The sequence below is a fragment of the Petromyzon marinus genome, chromosome 36, assembly GCF_048934315.1.
Source record: "Petromyzon marinus isolate PM22_M1 ecotype Great Lakes invasive population chromosome 36, UKy_Petmar_22M1.pri1.0, whole genome shotgun sequence".
Taxonomy (NCBI): Eukaryota; Metazoa; Chordata; class Hyperoartia; order Petromyzontiformes; family Petromyzontidae; genus Petromyzon; species Petromyzon marinus.
In genome coordinates this window covers 9,108,182-9,123,319 of record NC_133702.1, presented here as the reverse complement: position 1 = coordinate 9,123,319, position 15,138 = coordinate 9,108,182, and the positions used below count along the sequence as shown (strand labels likewise).

Sequence of the window (15,138 nt, the reverse complement as noted above, 5' to 3'; positions counted from 1 at the left end):
CACCACATCCAGTACCCCCCTCACCATGACTGTGGCTACAAGTCACGTGCCACCTACCGCAGTCACACCACATCCAGTACACCCCTCACCATGGCTGGAGGTCAGGTGGGGGTGCGTGCTCGTGCTGACCACGTGCGTCTTGACCTTTGCGGCGGCGGCGGCGTCTCGAGCGGCGAAATGAAAACTCGTGAGGCGCGCGGGTTCGTGACATCGCTGCTGTTTAATGGCACTCCGGGGGGGGGGGGGTCGATGCTGCTCGCAGCGAATCCGAGGAAAGAACGGTCGAGGGAACGCATCGAGACGACCCCTCGAGTGAATTTTACAGCGGACAGAGACGGCTGCAAGCTTCCAACGCACAATTATCAGCAGCAAATTGAAACATTTAGGGTTTAGTGACATCGACCAGAGACGATATGTTTCGAAGAAAATACATAAAAAAAAACAAATAACAGCCCCTTACTAGGTGGGCAATCGTTTTTCTTTTTATTTTCCTTTTTATAGAAAGACGCAACTGATGAACGCACAAATGTGCTTTAATGTGACCTACACACTTTATTCATTTTGAGTCACTCGCTTAGCGTTCCTGTACTTTGCACTCCGATCGAGTTTTTTTTTTTTGATGCATCGTTTGCTGTTGAAACGTTCCGACCCGCCCCTACTGGACATCCGTGACAAAGAGCTTCATAGCTCATCGGATTCTTGCAGTCTTAATAAAGATCCTGACCCTGATTCACTCCCGACTCGATCCTCGAGATTTGGACGGTGACCTGGCTGTGTGACTCGAGCGTTCGGAGGCTTCAAGTTGACACCAACGGATGCTGCACTCTGGGACCCGCATTGCGTGATGCAAAATTAAAGGCAGGTTTCTCGTTTAACGCGGGACTTATGAAACTCCCCTCCTCACTTCCCACCAACGTACAGATGTTTTCGACGTTTCCAAAGCATCGGGTGTGTGTAGTGTGCGCGTGCTGAATTTAGTTTGTTTGTTTTTTTTTCACTGGAGAAGATTGCCAATTGTGAACATGGTGGGTCATGGAGTGTGACGTTTGAGAAGTCCCGTTTAAATGAAATTGTAAAACGACGAATTACATATTTTTATTCGCCTGATATGTTCGTTCATTGTTGCCATTTACGTCGACACCGCGCTGCCACGGTACATGGTATGACTTGTTTAAAAGCTGTAGTGTAATTTAAACGATTTTTTATATTTTTTTCAATTAGTCTCAAGTGCCATCACTGGCAGGAGCAGGGTCATGGAACGGAGGCGGGGGGGGAGTGGGGGTGGAGGTTGGGGCAGTTTGCCCTGAGACTGAGAGGTGGCTTTCATTCGGCATTTTCCACAGGGGCCCCACTAAAAAAAAACACACCTCAATAGCCCAGATCGCAAGTTGTTGAACCCGGGTCCCCAAAAGGTTTCACGAAGCGACGTGGCCAACGGCTGCTGAGAGAACCGGCTCGGGCCAATGTCCTTTGACCTTCAAAGCAGATATCAATACGGAAGGGGGAGACGGGTTCCACTTCAGGATAATTGCAAGCGGGCGTCTCCGGTAGGAGGTGGAATCGGCAGCGCGTCAGGTGGCAACGTCCCACTGGAATCAGCCCGTCAAAGCGCCATCGTGTGCGCAAAACGAAGCCACCTTCGGGCGGCCTTTTGTTTTTGCTCGCCGAGAGTTCAAAATCCAGGAGGGGCGAGTGGGTGCGTGGCACGGCGGGGAAGAAGGGGTGGGGTAGGGGTAGGGGTGGGAAATTAGAGGACGAGGAAAAAAAAAAAGGTATAAATAAAATATTTATATAAAAATATTCTCTCGCTAAATATATAATTACATCGCTAGCGTGGAAAGGTATCTTACAGTAGCCCTTTGTAAGTACGGACAGATGACCATTTTGTGCAAGTGGTATCACTCTGCAGGCCGCAGACACAAGCCACCCTGTACCGCTTAGACTTCAAACATATAAATTACAAAAAAAAGCCCTAATGAAAAAATCACAAAAATCCAAAGCGCCCACGCCAGCGCTCCGCCCCATTTTCAAGCCGATAAGAACCATGACGATGGCACATTTTTTGTCGCTTCGTCGCCGGGTTAGTCGGTCCGCGCTCGCCGCTCAATAAATCATCCAAACAAGAAAATATATAGTTACGAATCATAAAAAAAAAGCGTTGGCTTTTTCGCAATCGACATGCAGACTGCGATTTTTTTTATATCATAATAAAATAATAATCTCGAGCGCAGACAAATCATTTGCAAGTGTGTTTTTTTTTATCGCGGGGGGCGGGCGGGTGGAGGTGGGGGGGGGGTCTACACGTGTCCAGGATCTCCGTGACTTACAGTGTTCGTTTTTCAAACTTTGACGTGGCGCGAGCGGTTTTAATAAATTAACCTAACACGAGCAAGAGATTATTAGCAAAAGTCCGAAGACGCAAACTAAAATAACATTTACATTGGGACCCCCCCGCCCCCCCCCCCCGCCCGCGTCTCGTTTTTAATCAGTAGCATAACGTTTCACCGTTTTTTATCGATACAAAATGCCTCATGCTGTGGTCATATTTATCCGCGACGAGCGACGTTTTGTTCATTCAAATCTCCTAAGTAAGTCAAATGAGCAACATTTCAATAATCATAAAATAATTATACATTTCTTTTTAGAAAACAATCTGTCAAGAATTAGTAAGTCGCAACACGTTATACATTACACGCTTATAATGTGTGTTTTTTTTCTTTCTTTCCCCCTAGCCGACAAACGATAGCTTTGTATCCAACACCAAAACGACCCTCGGGCTCAGCGATTGGAGCCGTGGCCTGCTGCTTTTTCTCGCCATCGCGCGACGCAAAGGTCGTCAAGGTCGGCGAATCAATTTTCCCACCACGGCAGGGCCTCCCGCTCGCCTCTGGCAGTATTTGGCACCCCGCGCACGGCGAAACCGCCAGGGCCACCGCCGGGCAAGCGGTTCGCTCGTTACCCGGAGCTCGGCTTCTGCGAGCGCCGTCGGTGAGGTGTGCAAATCAAAGGCCGCGCTTCCTACGATCACGACTGTTGCCCTCCTCCCGTTTCCCAAATGAGGGCATCTCGTCTTTGACGATGCCCTTCCGCGTGCGCACCTTCCCCTGTTAAAACACTCGACGGACGGGTCCACCCGTCTCCCCCGTGTTCGAAAGGCTCGCAGGGCGGGGGGGGGGGGGACGCTGGGAGACACCGGGAGATGCTGCGCTCTGGGCCGGCGACATACAGAATTTGTGGGTCCTCGTGGGCAGCAAATATGAGTGGGAGAAGCGGCATGTGGTTGGAGGGGCAGTGGTGATGGGGGAGGGCACAGTGAGCGATGTGGAACAGTCGACGACTCCTCACTCTCCCATCATGCTGAGATCTCAGTGGCCACTTTGTCCCAGGCTCGGGAGCCGATTGCAGAGCTCACTCTTGCAGGGACCCGCCTAGCCCCCCAGCCCCCCCTGTCGGCAATCACGCAGGGTGGCGGTGGGTGGGGTGGTGAGTGGGGTGGGATGAGTGGGGTGAGGGGGGGGGTGGGGGTTTAGGGCAACTGCCAGGTGCGGAACGACAGCCGTCCCATCGCGCAGCGACATCCGCTGCCACTTTTGTCCGGGAGCGATTGTTGCTCAAGATCGATTCTCCTGGGGGGGGGGGGGGGGGGGCGGGGGTGAAGGGGGGCACAGCCGACTATCGACAGGGCGAGCGATCGAGCCTGCGGGAGAGTCGGGGCCAGCGTCCCAGCGAGCGAGCGAGCGAGCGAGCGATCCGCCGCCGCCGCCGCCGTCACTTGCACGTGTACTCCTCTGTCCTCTCGCTGCACGTGCTGCAGCGCACGTAGCAGCACCAGTGGAACTTGCAGTTGCACTGCCACGCGCGCGTGTACTGGTGCGTGTTGTAGCCGCGGCCGCAGCACAGCAGGTCGCAGCCGTCGGCGTGCGGCGACGTGCGGTTGCAGAGGCGGCCGCGCGTGCCCACGCTCCCCGTCAGCTGGTCTTCCTCGCAGTAGTTGGGCGAGCGCTCGGTGAACACGAGCTCCGTGTCGAGCGGCTTGCGGTAGGCGCGCGAGCGCTTCACCTTGAGGAAGACGGGGTAGCGGTAGCGGCTGGCGCGCACCGGCTCCACGTGGACCGCCTCGTCGTACTTGTCCTTGAGCGCGTAGCCCACCTCGCGGAACTTGGGCAGCGTGGTCCAGCACGTCTTGGTGGTGCACGAACCCGACACGCCGTGGCACTTGCACTCCAGCTTCATCTTCTCCTCCAGCACCTGGCGGCCGCGCGGGGTGGAGAGAGATCGGAGTCGGGGTGGGGGGGGGAGAGTGGGTGGGGACATGTGGACAGAGAGAGAGAGAGGTGAGCGGTGAAGGCATCGCTTATAGCGGCGTCACTCGTACGAGTGAAGGAGAGGGTCAAACAAATGTTTTGTTGTGTTTCTTACAAAACCGCTGTTGGTGTCGACCCTCTCTGATCCGCTTTGTGCCGGCTAAATGCTGCGGAAAACATAGGCATTGTGCCGAAAAAATGACGAGGGGAAGAGGTAGGAGAATGGGGGGGGGGGGGGAGAGGTCAAGCGAGGGAGTGTGTGTGAGGGGGTCCCGCACGCGGAGGGGTGGGGGGAGAGATGGAGACGGGTCGTGTTTTTGTTTTCACCCCCAAGACATTTCAGCACCTGCGTTGGATTGGATCTGGAGGAGTGCTCGGTTGGGGAAATCGCCTGCAGAGAAAAAAGGGCCCCACAGGCGTCATTATAATTCCCTGCATGCCACGCGAGCGCCTTCATTCAGATATGGGCCTGCAGGTGTGATAAGGGGGAGAGGAGACCCCTATCGAGAGCGGTCAAGGAGCATAGGGGCGAACGAGCTGCAAGGGCAGCAAAGTGTCGCTGTCTCACTAGGAGGTGGGTGGGTGGGTGGGTGGCCACCTCCATCCCCGTGGTCGTGCAGGCGAGATGAAAGCACCGGGTGAGTTCCTATTAGGCTGCGCTGACCTGGAGGACCTCGGAGGGAGGAGGTCCTCAGTGGAAATGTTGCCACCAATGTCAGGTGCAAGGAACAGGCAAAGGTGCAGCCCTGCAAACCTGCTTTGTCGCACCACTGCTGTCAGAAGGTCCTCCACTCGAGGGAGCTCTAGAGAGCCCCCCCCCCCTCCCCCCCATAGAGGGCATGTGCTCTACTCTCGCACGCTGGCCAGACGTCTGGGAAGAAGTGGGGCAACCCCCACACTTTACCCCAGCGCACGTGACCCGCCAGCCGCCCAACTGCGGCGTTGCTCATGTTTACTGCCGCAATTAAACGATCATGCCTCCCCGGGAGACCCAAGCAAAGACTTCTGTCTTGCTGACCCGTTACACCACCGCCGCACCCCCTTACGGTATCGGTTCATCAGTAAATGAAGTCGTTCCACGTCAATGATTGACGTCAACCTTTCCTATTCAAATAGGAGAGTGAGATCTGTCGTCGTCGTCGTCTGCGACCCACGTGGTGCGGAGGCGGCTGATTGAAAGGCATCGTGGGAAGACGAAGAGCAAGGTGGTGCTTGAGTGATGTGTTCAATTAATGCTTGACATCGTAAATGCTATCTCCGAGTCGAACCGGGGTTTGGTTTAAGACGGGGTCTGTCCACCACATCCAGTTAACACATCTAGGCTATGGCTGTGGCTTTTGAGTTGCATGCCTGCTCCAGTCTATCTACGACCCGGGATGTATTCAGTGAGAAAATTAAGCCCGGTCGTGCGTGTGTGCGTGCGCGCGTGCGCGAGTTTGACGTACCGTATTTAGCAATCATCAGGCGCGTGCGGCGTGCGACCATGATGTGCGTTTGAACGGACTAGATTGGTGAACATCGATGGCAGATCGCGAGCTCTCGTCTATATGTTTTTGGAACGAAACAAATAAACCCACAACCCACTCAGCCAATCAACAAGGGTTTAATTTTTAGGCAGGAGCTGTCCGGGACTGAGCTCCGAAAAATATATTCCCCCCGCCACCCCCCACGCACCCCCCCCCCCTCCACTCCAGCCCTGCCCCCCTTGGAAAGTCGACTTCCACGTACAAACAGGTACTTGTCATCTTGTCATTGGGTTTGCGGGGACTACTTGGTAGGCGGGAGAGGACAATTCAGCCCAAAGCATGTATGTTGAACTTCTTTCGCACCGTACGTTGCCAACCGCCCTAATCGGAGGTGCGGGAGTAATTAGTGCAATAAAGCGATGGTTACACCGCACTTATTTGCTTCCACATCCACGTAATCTGCCAGGTGGCTCAACGGTATGGCAAAGACAAAGATCCACCCTGCAGCCTTGAAGGGACTGGGCAAGTGCTGTCAGGGAGCACCTTGAAAGGTCGACGTGGCACACGAGGAGGGGCTGGGTAGCCAACAGCGTCCCTGATGTGTTCCGTGTCTCTGAATGCCCTTTAAAATTCGTTTTTTTGGTGCGCGTTGCACATTTGTATTAATACATTAAGGTCGTTTTACACACCACACCAGGTAATCATTTCAAGCTGAGTCAACCTCGCGGAGGCACAGAACCCGTTAATATATTCGTCACCGAAGCTGTCCCGTGAGCAGGAATCCACTGCGTCACCACTACACAACCCACTGCGTCACCACTACACAAACAAAGACTCCCCCTCCCCCCGTGCAGCCATTAACAGACTTTTTTTGTCCATAATAACGGTTTTTGGGTTAGATCGCGTTATTTATAAATGTGTCGTAACCCTCCACCACCCGACACGGCCAAACGGTGGCGACTGCTGTTAGCGAGCACCTACGAAGACCCGCGCGACGCACGATGTGTGGAGGTGTGTGACCAGAGCCACGCTACACAGGCAAAGATCCCCCATCGTAGCCTCACCGAACGTCTGGGGGGGTGGGGGGGGGGTGGGGGGCAAGCGCTGTTAGCGATCACCTGCAAGTAAACCACGCACGAACGCGCACACAGCCACGCACCTTGCGCCCTGCGGCGTTGTTGTGCAGATTCATGAGCGTGCGCGCGTTCTGCTTGACCTCGCGCGCGTCCACGAAGAGTCGCGAGAACTCGAGGCCGTAGCGAAGGTCGGCAGAGCAGCCGCCCCAGCGCCAGCCCTCCTGCGCGTTGTAGAAGCCCTGCTTGGCGCGGTCGCAGCCGCACTCGCTCAGGTTGCCCTGGCTGCACGCCGCCGTGATGGCGTACGCGACTCCGGCCGAGAGCACCGCGTGCGTGAAGGCCGCTTCTCGGCTGCCTGCTCGTGTCGGGGAGGTAGCGGGAGGGGGGGGTGGGCGGTGGGGTCGTGCAGCAGAGACGCGTGGGAGGTAGCGGCGGGGGTGGGGGGGGATGCGGGGTCGAAATGATGGGGAGGATGGGGAAATGGGATTTGGATGGGAGGCACAGATACACACACACATACAGAGACAAAGACACAGACGACACACACACAGACGCAAAAGACAAACACACACAGACACACAAGCACGAAGACGCGCACACAAACACACACACACTATCATCCACCGCAGGTGGCGAGAACTGGGCTGTATGTAGTGTCGGCAGTGATGATTATGATTATGACAGTTATTATTGACGATGATTACATCGTGATTATTTACGATCACCTTGCTCATTTAGTGAAGGTTATTCACCATCACTATGATAATTATATTTAAATACACTGATGATGATTATGGTGGTGATAATATATGGCTGCCACCTATTTTATATTTCATAACATCACATTGCTAAGCCATTTGTCAATCTGCTGATAGGTAAAAACCTCCGTGAAGGTTACGAGCTGGAAGTCTGGAGGCAGCGGAGTTCAAGATGGTGATAGCGATCGACAAAATCACGATGACATTTACAAAAAACGGCATTCAGATTTTCCCTTCACAGAAACAATCGTTGTGTAAACTAACGTCGTATTAAAACGGGGCGTAGAGTGTGTAGAACACAATCATCATCAAAAACATACATGCACACAAAGACAAAGATTCCCCGTATAGCCATAACACACTGTTGGGAGAAGTGCTGTTAGTTTAACACGTAGGCTTTCGCGACCAACATCATCCATTAAACACGTTTTTTGGGTTAGATCGAGCAAATATATAAATGTGTCGTTAAACCCGCCACCACCCGATACAGCTAATTAGTAAGGGTTGCCACGTAAACAGAACATGCCAATTCGTGACTAGTACAGCACACCGGTGTGTTGGAGAGCCAAGCCACAACATTTACAAAGTGCTGTTAGCGAGCACCTATGGAGGTCGTCACGGCACACGAGGGGGTGGCTGGCCAGCGCCACGCCCAAGCGAACTTGTCTCAACAGCAGTGATGCTTACACACCGCACCAGGTACTCATTTGAGGCTGAGTCGACCTAGGGGAGGCTCAGGACCGGTTCACAAAATCGTCACTGGTGTTGGCCGTGAGCGGGAATCGAACTCGGGTCTTTGGGTGCGTAGCGTAGCGCGCTAACCGCTACACTACCGCTCCCCATCATCATTATCATACCACACGCACAACACACACGCGTGCATTCTCTGATACTCAGAAACGTCAAGCAATACTTCGTTGTTTCTCTTACGCAATACATCAATACAAACTGATGGCGCGCCGTGCCCACGTTTCTCTTCCACTGCGTCCGTGTGGCCGCAACGCACGCGGTGCCAGGCCGTCGTATTTGTTTACATTGCTCACAGCCAGGGTTACGTGAAGTGTCTTCCTGTCTCCCCCCCCACACCCCCGTCTCCCTCCCCCAGCGCTTTGAAACTCGACACCGCGCCTCCTCAATCGGTGCGCGAGCCACCGGGGCCGTGTTTCAGTTTGTTATCACTGCACCGTGACAGCCGTCGTAACAGCCACTGCGACACACGCTGTGACACACGCCGTGACACCCACCGTGTGACTCACCGTGACACCCACCGTGACATCAACCGTGACACCCACCGTGACACCCACCGTGACATCTCGGGCCAGGAGCATGCCACAGGTTTTGCTCCCCAAAAAAAAAAAAAAAAACCGCTCGCCCATCGTTTCTGCTCCCGATAATCATTGTCGTTCTTACGTGATGAATGGCTTTAATACGGGGGATGCGGCCGTCGTTGTAATGGTCAGCACGCTCTGACTTTCAGGCCGCAGATCGCAGGTTAGATATCCCGACGCGGCCACTGGAACCCGCTGGGCATGTTCACCCATCGCGATACACACACACACATCACAGAGCAGTCAATCGACAGGCGCCGCGTGATGTGGGGTAAAAGTGCGCGTGCACCCGCCTCCTCCTCCGAGACTGTTTGGCGAGTGTGGAAGAGAAGGCCAAATATTCTCAAGAGGTGTTCTCTCGAGCGCAATCGGTGTGGAGGTCTTTTGCGGTGTTCGTGAGAAGTAAATTGGAGGGCTGCGCCTTTGACGACAGTCCACGGTTAACGAAGGTAATTATTCAGGGCTTAATTGAAGACGTTTATTTTCCGAGTCGCTCGGAGGCTGATGTAGACACGTGGCTATAGTCATGGCGAGAGGTGTACTTGATGTGGTGTGCGCAAGGTGCGGAATTATTTTCCACCAGGACAGAATTGGCTGAAGTTAAGCCCGAGTAATCACGGGTGATGCACAGTGTACAGCCCCTGCTGTCAATCCACTGCTGGATGAAGGCCTCCCCAGAAATCCGCCGCCATCTCCGATGATCTTGCTCCTGCAACGATCCAACGCAGCATCTGCGCTCGAGCTGAATTCATCGTTCCTCCATCTCTTCGGAGAGACGTCATATTAATACGTACTAATTAAAAAGGCTCCAAATGTATACCTCGCGCTGACAAATATAATGCAAATGAAAATCCCACGATGAGATGAGCGCGGCACAATTGCGTCGTCGTAGTAGTTGTCGTTGTTGCTCAAAGTCGCCGAGGTTGAGCGGTCTGTCATGGAGAGTTATCGGGACTCCCCGTGACGCTTATGGGTCGGACCAACAGAGACACAACGAAAACTTCCCCCAGACCACAGCGAGAGAGAGGCGAGTGCGCCCCCCCGCCCCCCACCATGTGCTTGTGAGCGCAGTGGGAGCGGTGGTACAATGGTTAGCGCGCCACCACCCCCCCCCCTCTTCTCCCTGTGCTTGTGAGCGAAGTGGGAGCGGTGGTACAATGGTTAGCGCGCCACCACCCCCCCCCCCCCTCTTCTCCCTGTGCTTGTGAGCGAAGTGGGAGCGGTGGTACAATGGTTAGCGCGCCACCACCCCCCCCTCTTCTCCCTGTGTTTGCGAGCGAAGTGGGAGCGGTGGTACAATGGTTAGCGCGCCACCACCCCCCTTCTCCCTGCGCTTGGTACAATGGTTTAGCGGGCCGCGCTACGAATGCAGCAACCCGAATTCGAGTCCTGCTAACGACAGATATTAAGTGACAGCGAGTATTTGGAACCGGTCCCGGGGCCTACCCCTAGGTCGACTCAGCCTCAAATGAGTACCTGCATGCGGTGTGTAAACACGAGGACCCGGGGGAGACCGAGGCGGGCAGGTGCGTGGTGTCGGCCACCCCACCTTGCTGGCGCGACGTGCCCACCTGCGCAGGTGCTCGCTAACAGCAAGCACTTGCCCCGACTGTCCGCTCGAGGCTATACGGGGGATCTTTGTCTCGGCGGGTGCGTTGCCCGACGCTCGTCACAGCGCGCATTGGCGTCAACGGTAGCGTCACCCCGCGTGATCCGGGACCGGAGTGGAGAACCCCGTCTGGCGGCGTGTTCGTCCCATCGCGGCTCCCCCCTACAGCTCCACCACCCACCACCTCGTTCATTATGTCCTTTCGCACGATGACCATTCGTCCAGGAGCCTCATTCCCACAGTCTGTTAGCCACGACGAGAGGGCTTCAGCAAGAGAGAGAGAGAGAGAAAGAGAGTTCGTGTCGTTTTGATAGTCCTCCTCCTCCTCCTCCATTGAAGGAGCGCAGACTGCGGTGTTTTACGATAGGGTCCATCGTTTGGGTTGCTTGGCCACAATCGCGTTACTGTGGCTTGTGGACGAGATGTGCTCGTGTCGGCCTGGCGACGTCTTGATGCGGTTGATGGTTACACCACCGCCACCGCCGCCGCCGGTTTCATCGGGGGGAATGCCAACGCCAGGAGGTTGCGACGTTTGGGTCTCGGATGAGGGGTCCGTTGGTCTCGACGTCCGCGTTTGTTCGGGGCGCAACGAACAGAAGGAAATGCACGGGCGAGTGCCCTCTCGACACGAAGCCACCGTCGAGTAAGCGAGCGGCGACCGCTCGCTTACTCGACGTGGACTGAACGTGTTTCTATTTGGCGATGCTGCCGCTTCGGCAGTGGTTGTGTTTACGAGCACAAATAAGCAACGACAAAACTCAACGCATTCGTCAATCAAACTGCCTTAAAAATTATACCAAAGGCGACGTTTCGGGCAATGGTCCTTCTTCACTCATAGCACGTGAATCTATGTGCGCATACACCAACGCGCTATGAAGAACGGACATTGCCTAGAACGCCGCCTGTCGTGTCGATTTCCTTTCAAGGCCGCGGTGTCATCTTTATGCATCTGTAACGCACTCGCCAAAACGGCGGAAGAGCCGGTGGGTTGGGTTCTCAATGTGCGTGGAATTGCCCTGACTCCAGTCCTCGTGTCCCACCACGACCACCACTACCACCACGACTGCCACCTTCCACCACTACCTTCACGACTACCACCTCCGCTACCTCCACCACTACCACCACCACTACCAACCACCACTACCGCCACTTCTACCACTACCACCGCCACCACTACCACCACGACTGCCACCTTCCACCACTACCTTCACGACTACCACCTCCGCTACCTCCAACACTACCACCACCACTACCAACCACCACTACCGCCACTGCTACCACTACCACCGCCACCACTACCACCTCTGCCACTGCCACCACGACCACCTCCACCACCTCCACCACTACCACCACCACTACCTCCAACACCACCTCTACTACCACCACCACCACCACGAACAGTAACACCTATGTCCGATGAGAGATAAACGACTGTCTCCACGTGACTTGGGGAACTCTGACCGAAGTTAAGATTGAAATCGTGCGTGTTGGTGAGTGTGTGTGTATATGTCTGTTCGTATAAGGGTGGAGCGGTGACGCAATGATTAATGTATTGCGCAATGCACCCGGAGGCCTTATCAGTTTGGCTCCCGGTCACGGCTAACATCAATTTCCGAGTGCTCGCCAAACCACTGCCTCGTACGCCGTGCAGGCCTTGGATATTTGCTCGCTAACGGCACTTGCCCCTCAACCGTAACTTAGAGGCTATACGGGGGATATTTGTCTTTTTACGTGTGTGCACCCAGCGATGTAGCACGCGTTCTCGATTTAAATGAGCGCTCTCCCACGTCTCCAAAGTCACGTGGGACGCGTCTGGCAACTATCGGGCACGTACAGCGTGTGTGTCTGTGTGTGTGCGTGTGTGTCTGTGTGTGTGCGTGTGTGTCTGTGTGTGTCTGTGTGTGCGTGTGTGTCTGTGTGTGTTTAACGACCTATATATAATTAATTTGCATTCGATCCGAGCGAGAGCATATCGGTCGATCTGAGAAGACGTGGCAAGGCGCGCACTGTGGTGCGTTGCGAGTTCTGGAATTTAGAGAGAGAGGACGTAAAACAACCCAACCGTGCTTGCCCTAACATGACCGCACTTGTGTACAGGCGCGCATCTCGCTCCCTCTCCCTCTGACTGTCGTTATCTTCACGTGTCGATGCTGACGATTAGCCCAGCTCAAGCTACCTTGCCGAAACCTCTCCCACTACCAAAGACGATGCCCTCCCCCCGTATAGCCTATTAACGAACCATTGGGGCTATTAGCGAGCAGCTGCTGCTGCTGCAGTGGCTTCTTAATATCGGAAGGAAGAGCGTTCCAGACGGCCGCAGAGGCGCATCTGAATGCGCGCCCATGCAATGGCCGTCTTTGTTGTCTGGCCAGCCACAAGCCCGTTGAGTGTGCATCGTGTAAGCATGTCGGGGACAGGCAAGACGAGCAACATGAATGCATTGCGGGCAGCAGCAGGGTTAGACAACGAGAAACATGTAAGAGAGTAATGCGAGAGAGGCGAGTTACATGTCTTTGAGATCTCATGGGAAAACAAGAGACTGAAATATGAATGCGGTGTTGACGGCGGTGGGGGGGGGGGGGGAGGAGGGACTTTGAAGGTACCCCAAGAGGCCGGGGAAAGACTGCAAGCGAATCAAGACGCGCGGTGAGCAATCTTCTTGAACGGTGTTGGGATGCTTCAAACTGTGAAGAGATTTCGAGGGCACAGTTCTTGAGTCAATCTCGTGGAGAGGCCTGGATGGAAGGACGGCCTTGATCACCATCGTATTTCAGATAGGACACGCCGCATGCACAGTATAGAGGGAGAGAGATATATACGGTATATATATCTCATATGCATTCGCATGATGTAATTCTTGCGTAAGGATATTGCCTTGTTTCCGCAAGCGCGGATAATTAGACTGACACGTGATTACCGTAATAATGTTTTTTTCTCTCTCCGGATTATTAGACGAACTTTCCTCCCTTGTATTTGAAAGTAAAAGGTTGGGGCAGGGGGTCCTAGAATCCGGAGAATAACATTGGTCTTCTCGGTAGACGGTTCCCCAGAGCGATTCGATATGAAACGGACACAGAGGACAAGATACTATCAGCCCTTCTAAAATCGCGTGGATTTTTTTTCTACAGGCCCACCGGTTTTTCCCTCCAAATTTAGAATCAACATTCGTTCAGATTATTTCGGTTAATTTCGCTCATTATGAAGGTCTTTGGGTTAGATCGCGTTATATATAAATGTGTCGCAAACCCTCCACCACCCGACACGGCCAATGAGTAAAAAATATGTCACGTTGGCAAAAGACAAATAGTTCACTACTTTAGCCCAACGGTGTGTTGAAGAGTGAATCCACACCATTTAAAAATTTTGAGTACGCCGTTTCGCTGGTAATTACATCCAGCACCATCGGGCAATTTGCCAGAATAGTGAAGCCCTCCACTTGCTCCCGGTCTAAAATAGAGCAGCAGGGTGACGTCATCATTTAACCCAATCAGGTGCAGAGATCAGAGGCGGAGGGGGGGTATTGTAATTATAGAATAGATTAGTAATCAGTTAATTGTTATGATTAGTAATCAGTTGTAGATTAGTAATTAGTTGTAATGTGTCTTATTTAATAACTGAACCCAATCACTTTACCCAATCATGTGCAGAAATCAGAGGTGGCGGAGGGGGGTGGAGGGGCTTATTGTAATTATATACTACGTTAGTAATCAGTTAATTAGTATGTGTTTCCTCTATAAGGAATTTTTATTGTAATATGTATTAGTTAATAATACGCTTCCAGGCCGCACTAAGCCTGTAGCTGTCAGAGCGATTAAAGTTATTTGTATTTCTCTCAATTTGAATTTTGCTGCTATACATTTCCACACGATAAGCCACTTCGTTGAGCTATCGTTTGTGGCCAGGTCGCTTCTGAAAAACGAAGCTAATAGGTCCGCGGGATTTCCCTGATGAGATTTTTTTTAAGTTTCGTTTTGTTTGCACATTTTAAAAGTGATTTGCTCAATATCCCTATACTTTGCACATCTATCGTGTTTCCGTTTACTGTTGTAGCGTTCCGACATCCCCCGACTGGACATATGTGAAAAAGAGCCTTATAGCTCATCGGATTCCTCCGGTATAAATATTCTGATTCTGAATCGTCTTCTGGAAGACGGCTCTGTCCATTGTACAGCATTCTCCCTCTTAAAAGAAACGCCGCTTACATTGCATCGGTGGTACAACAAAACGAGCCCTCGTTCGCCACTGAGTGGCGATGACGTCGCCGCAGCGCTTGTGCCAGGCTAGGTGCATCGGTGGTGCACACATGTGCAACACACACTCGCAAGACATCAACACGCACACGCACACACAGAATATCTATGTTAAGCGAATCAAGGCTGTTTACGCCAAGTGGAACATGTTTAACAATCATCAGGCGCGTGCAGCATGCAACGACTTAATTCGGGAAAGATCACTTTGGTAAACGTGTCGTGTTGCGACAACGGGAAAGAAGTATGGCAAAATCCGTGATGTAAAACGTTCGATTCTTCTGAATAATAATGATAATACCTTCAACTCGTATTAGCCAATCAGCCTGGCTGCACAACTACAAGAGAGC

The 15,138-nt window shown here is 53.2% G+C and overlaps 1 protein-coding gene across 2 annotated transcripts in view; it reads right to left on the bottom strand.

Annotated features, from left to right (window-relative positions):
• Positions 1-201: 201 nt before the first annotated feature.
• The window catches only part of LOC116949321 (protein Wnt-7b-like), a 36,559-nt gene continuing 21,622 nt past the window's right edge, over positions 202-15,138 (bottom strand). The window contains exons 3-4 of one of the 2 annotated variants that reach the window (XM_032966476.2): positions 6,930-7,204; positions 202-4,248 (exon numbers count right to left, since the gene is read on the bottom strand). In XM_032966476.2, coding sequence (XP_032822367.1) covers positions 3,769-4,248; positions 6,930-7,204 — 755 coding nt within the window. In that variant the 3' untranslated portion in view covers positions 202-3,768. The remainder of the gene's footprint in view (positions 4,249-6,929; positions 7,205-15,138) is intronic. The other variant, XM_032966477.2, reaches the window with a different exon arrangement.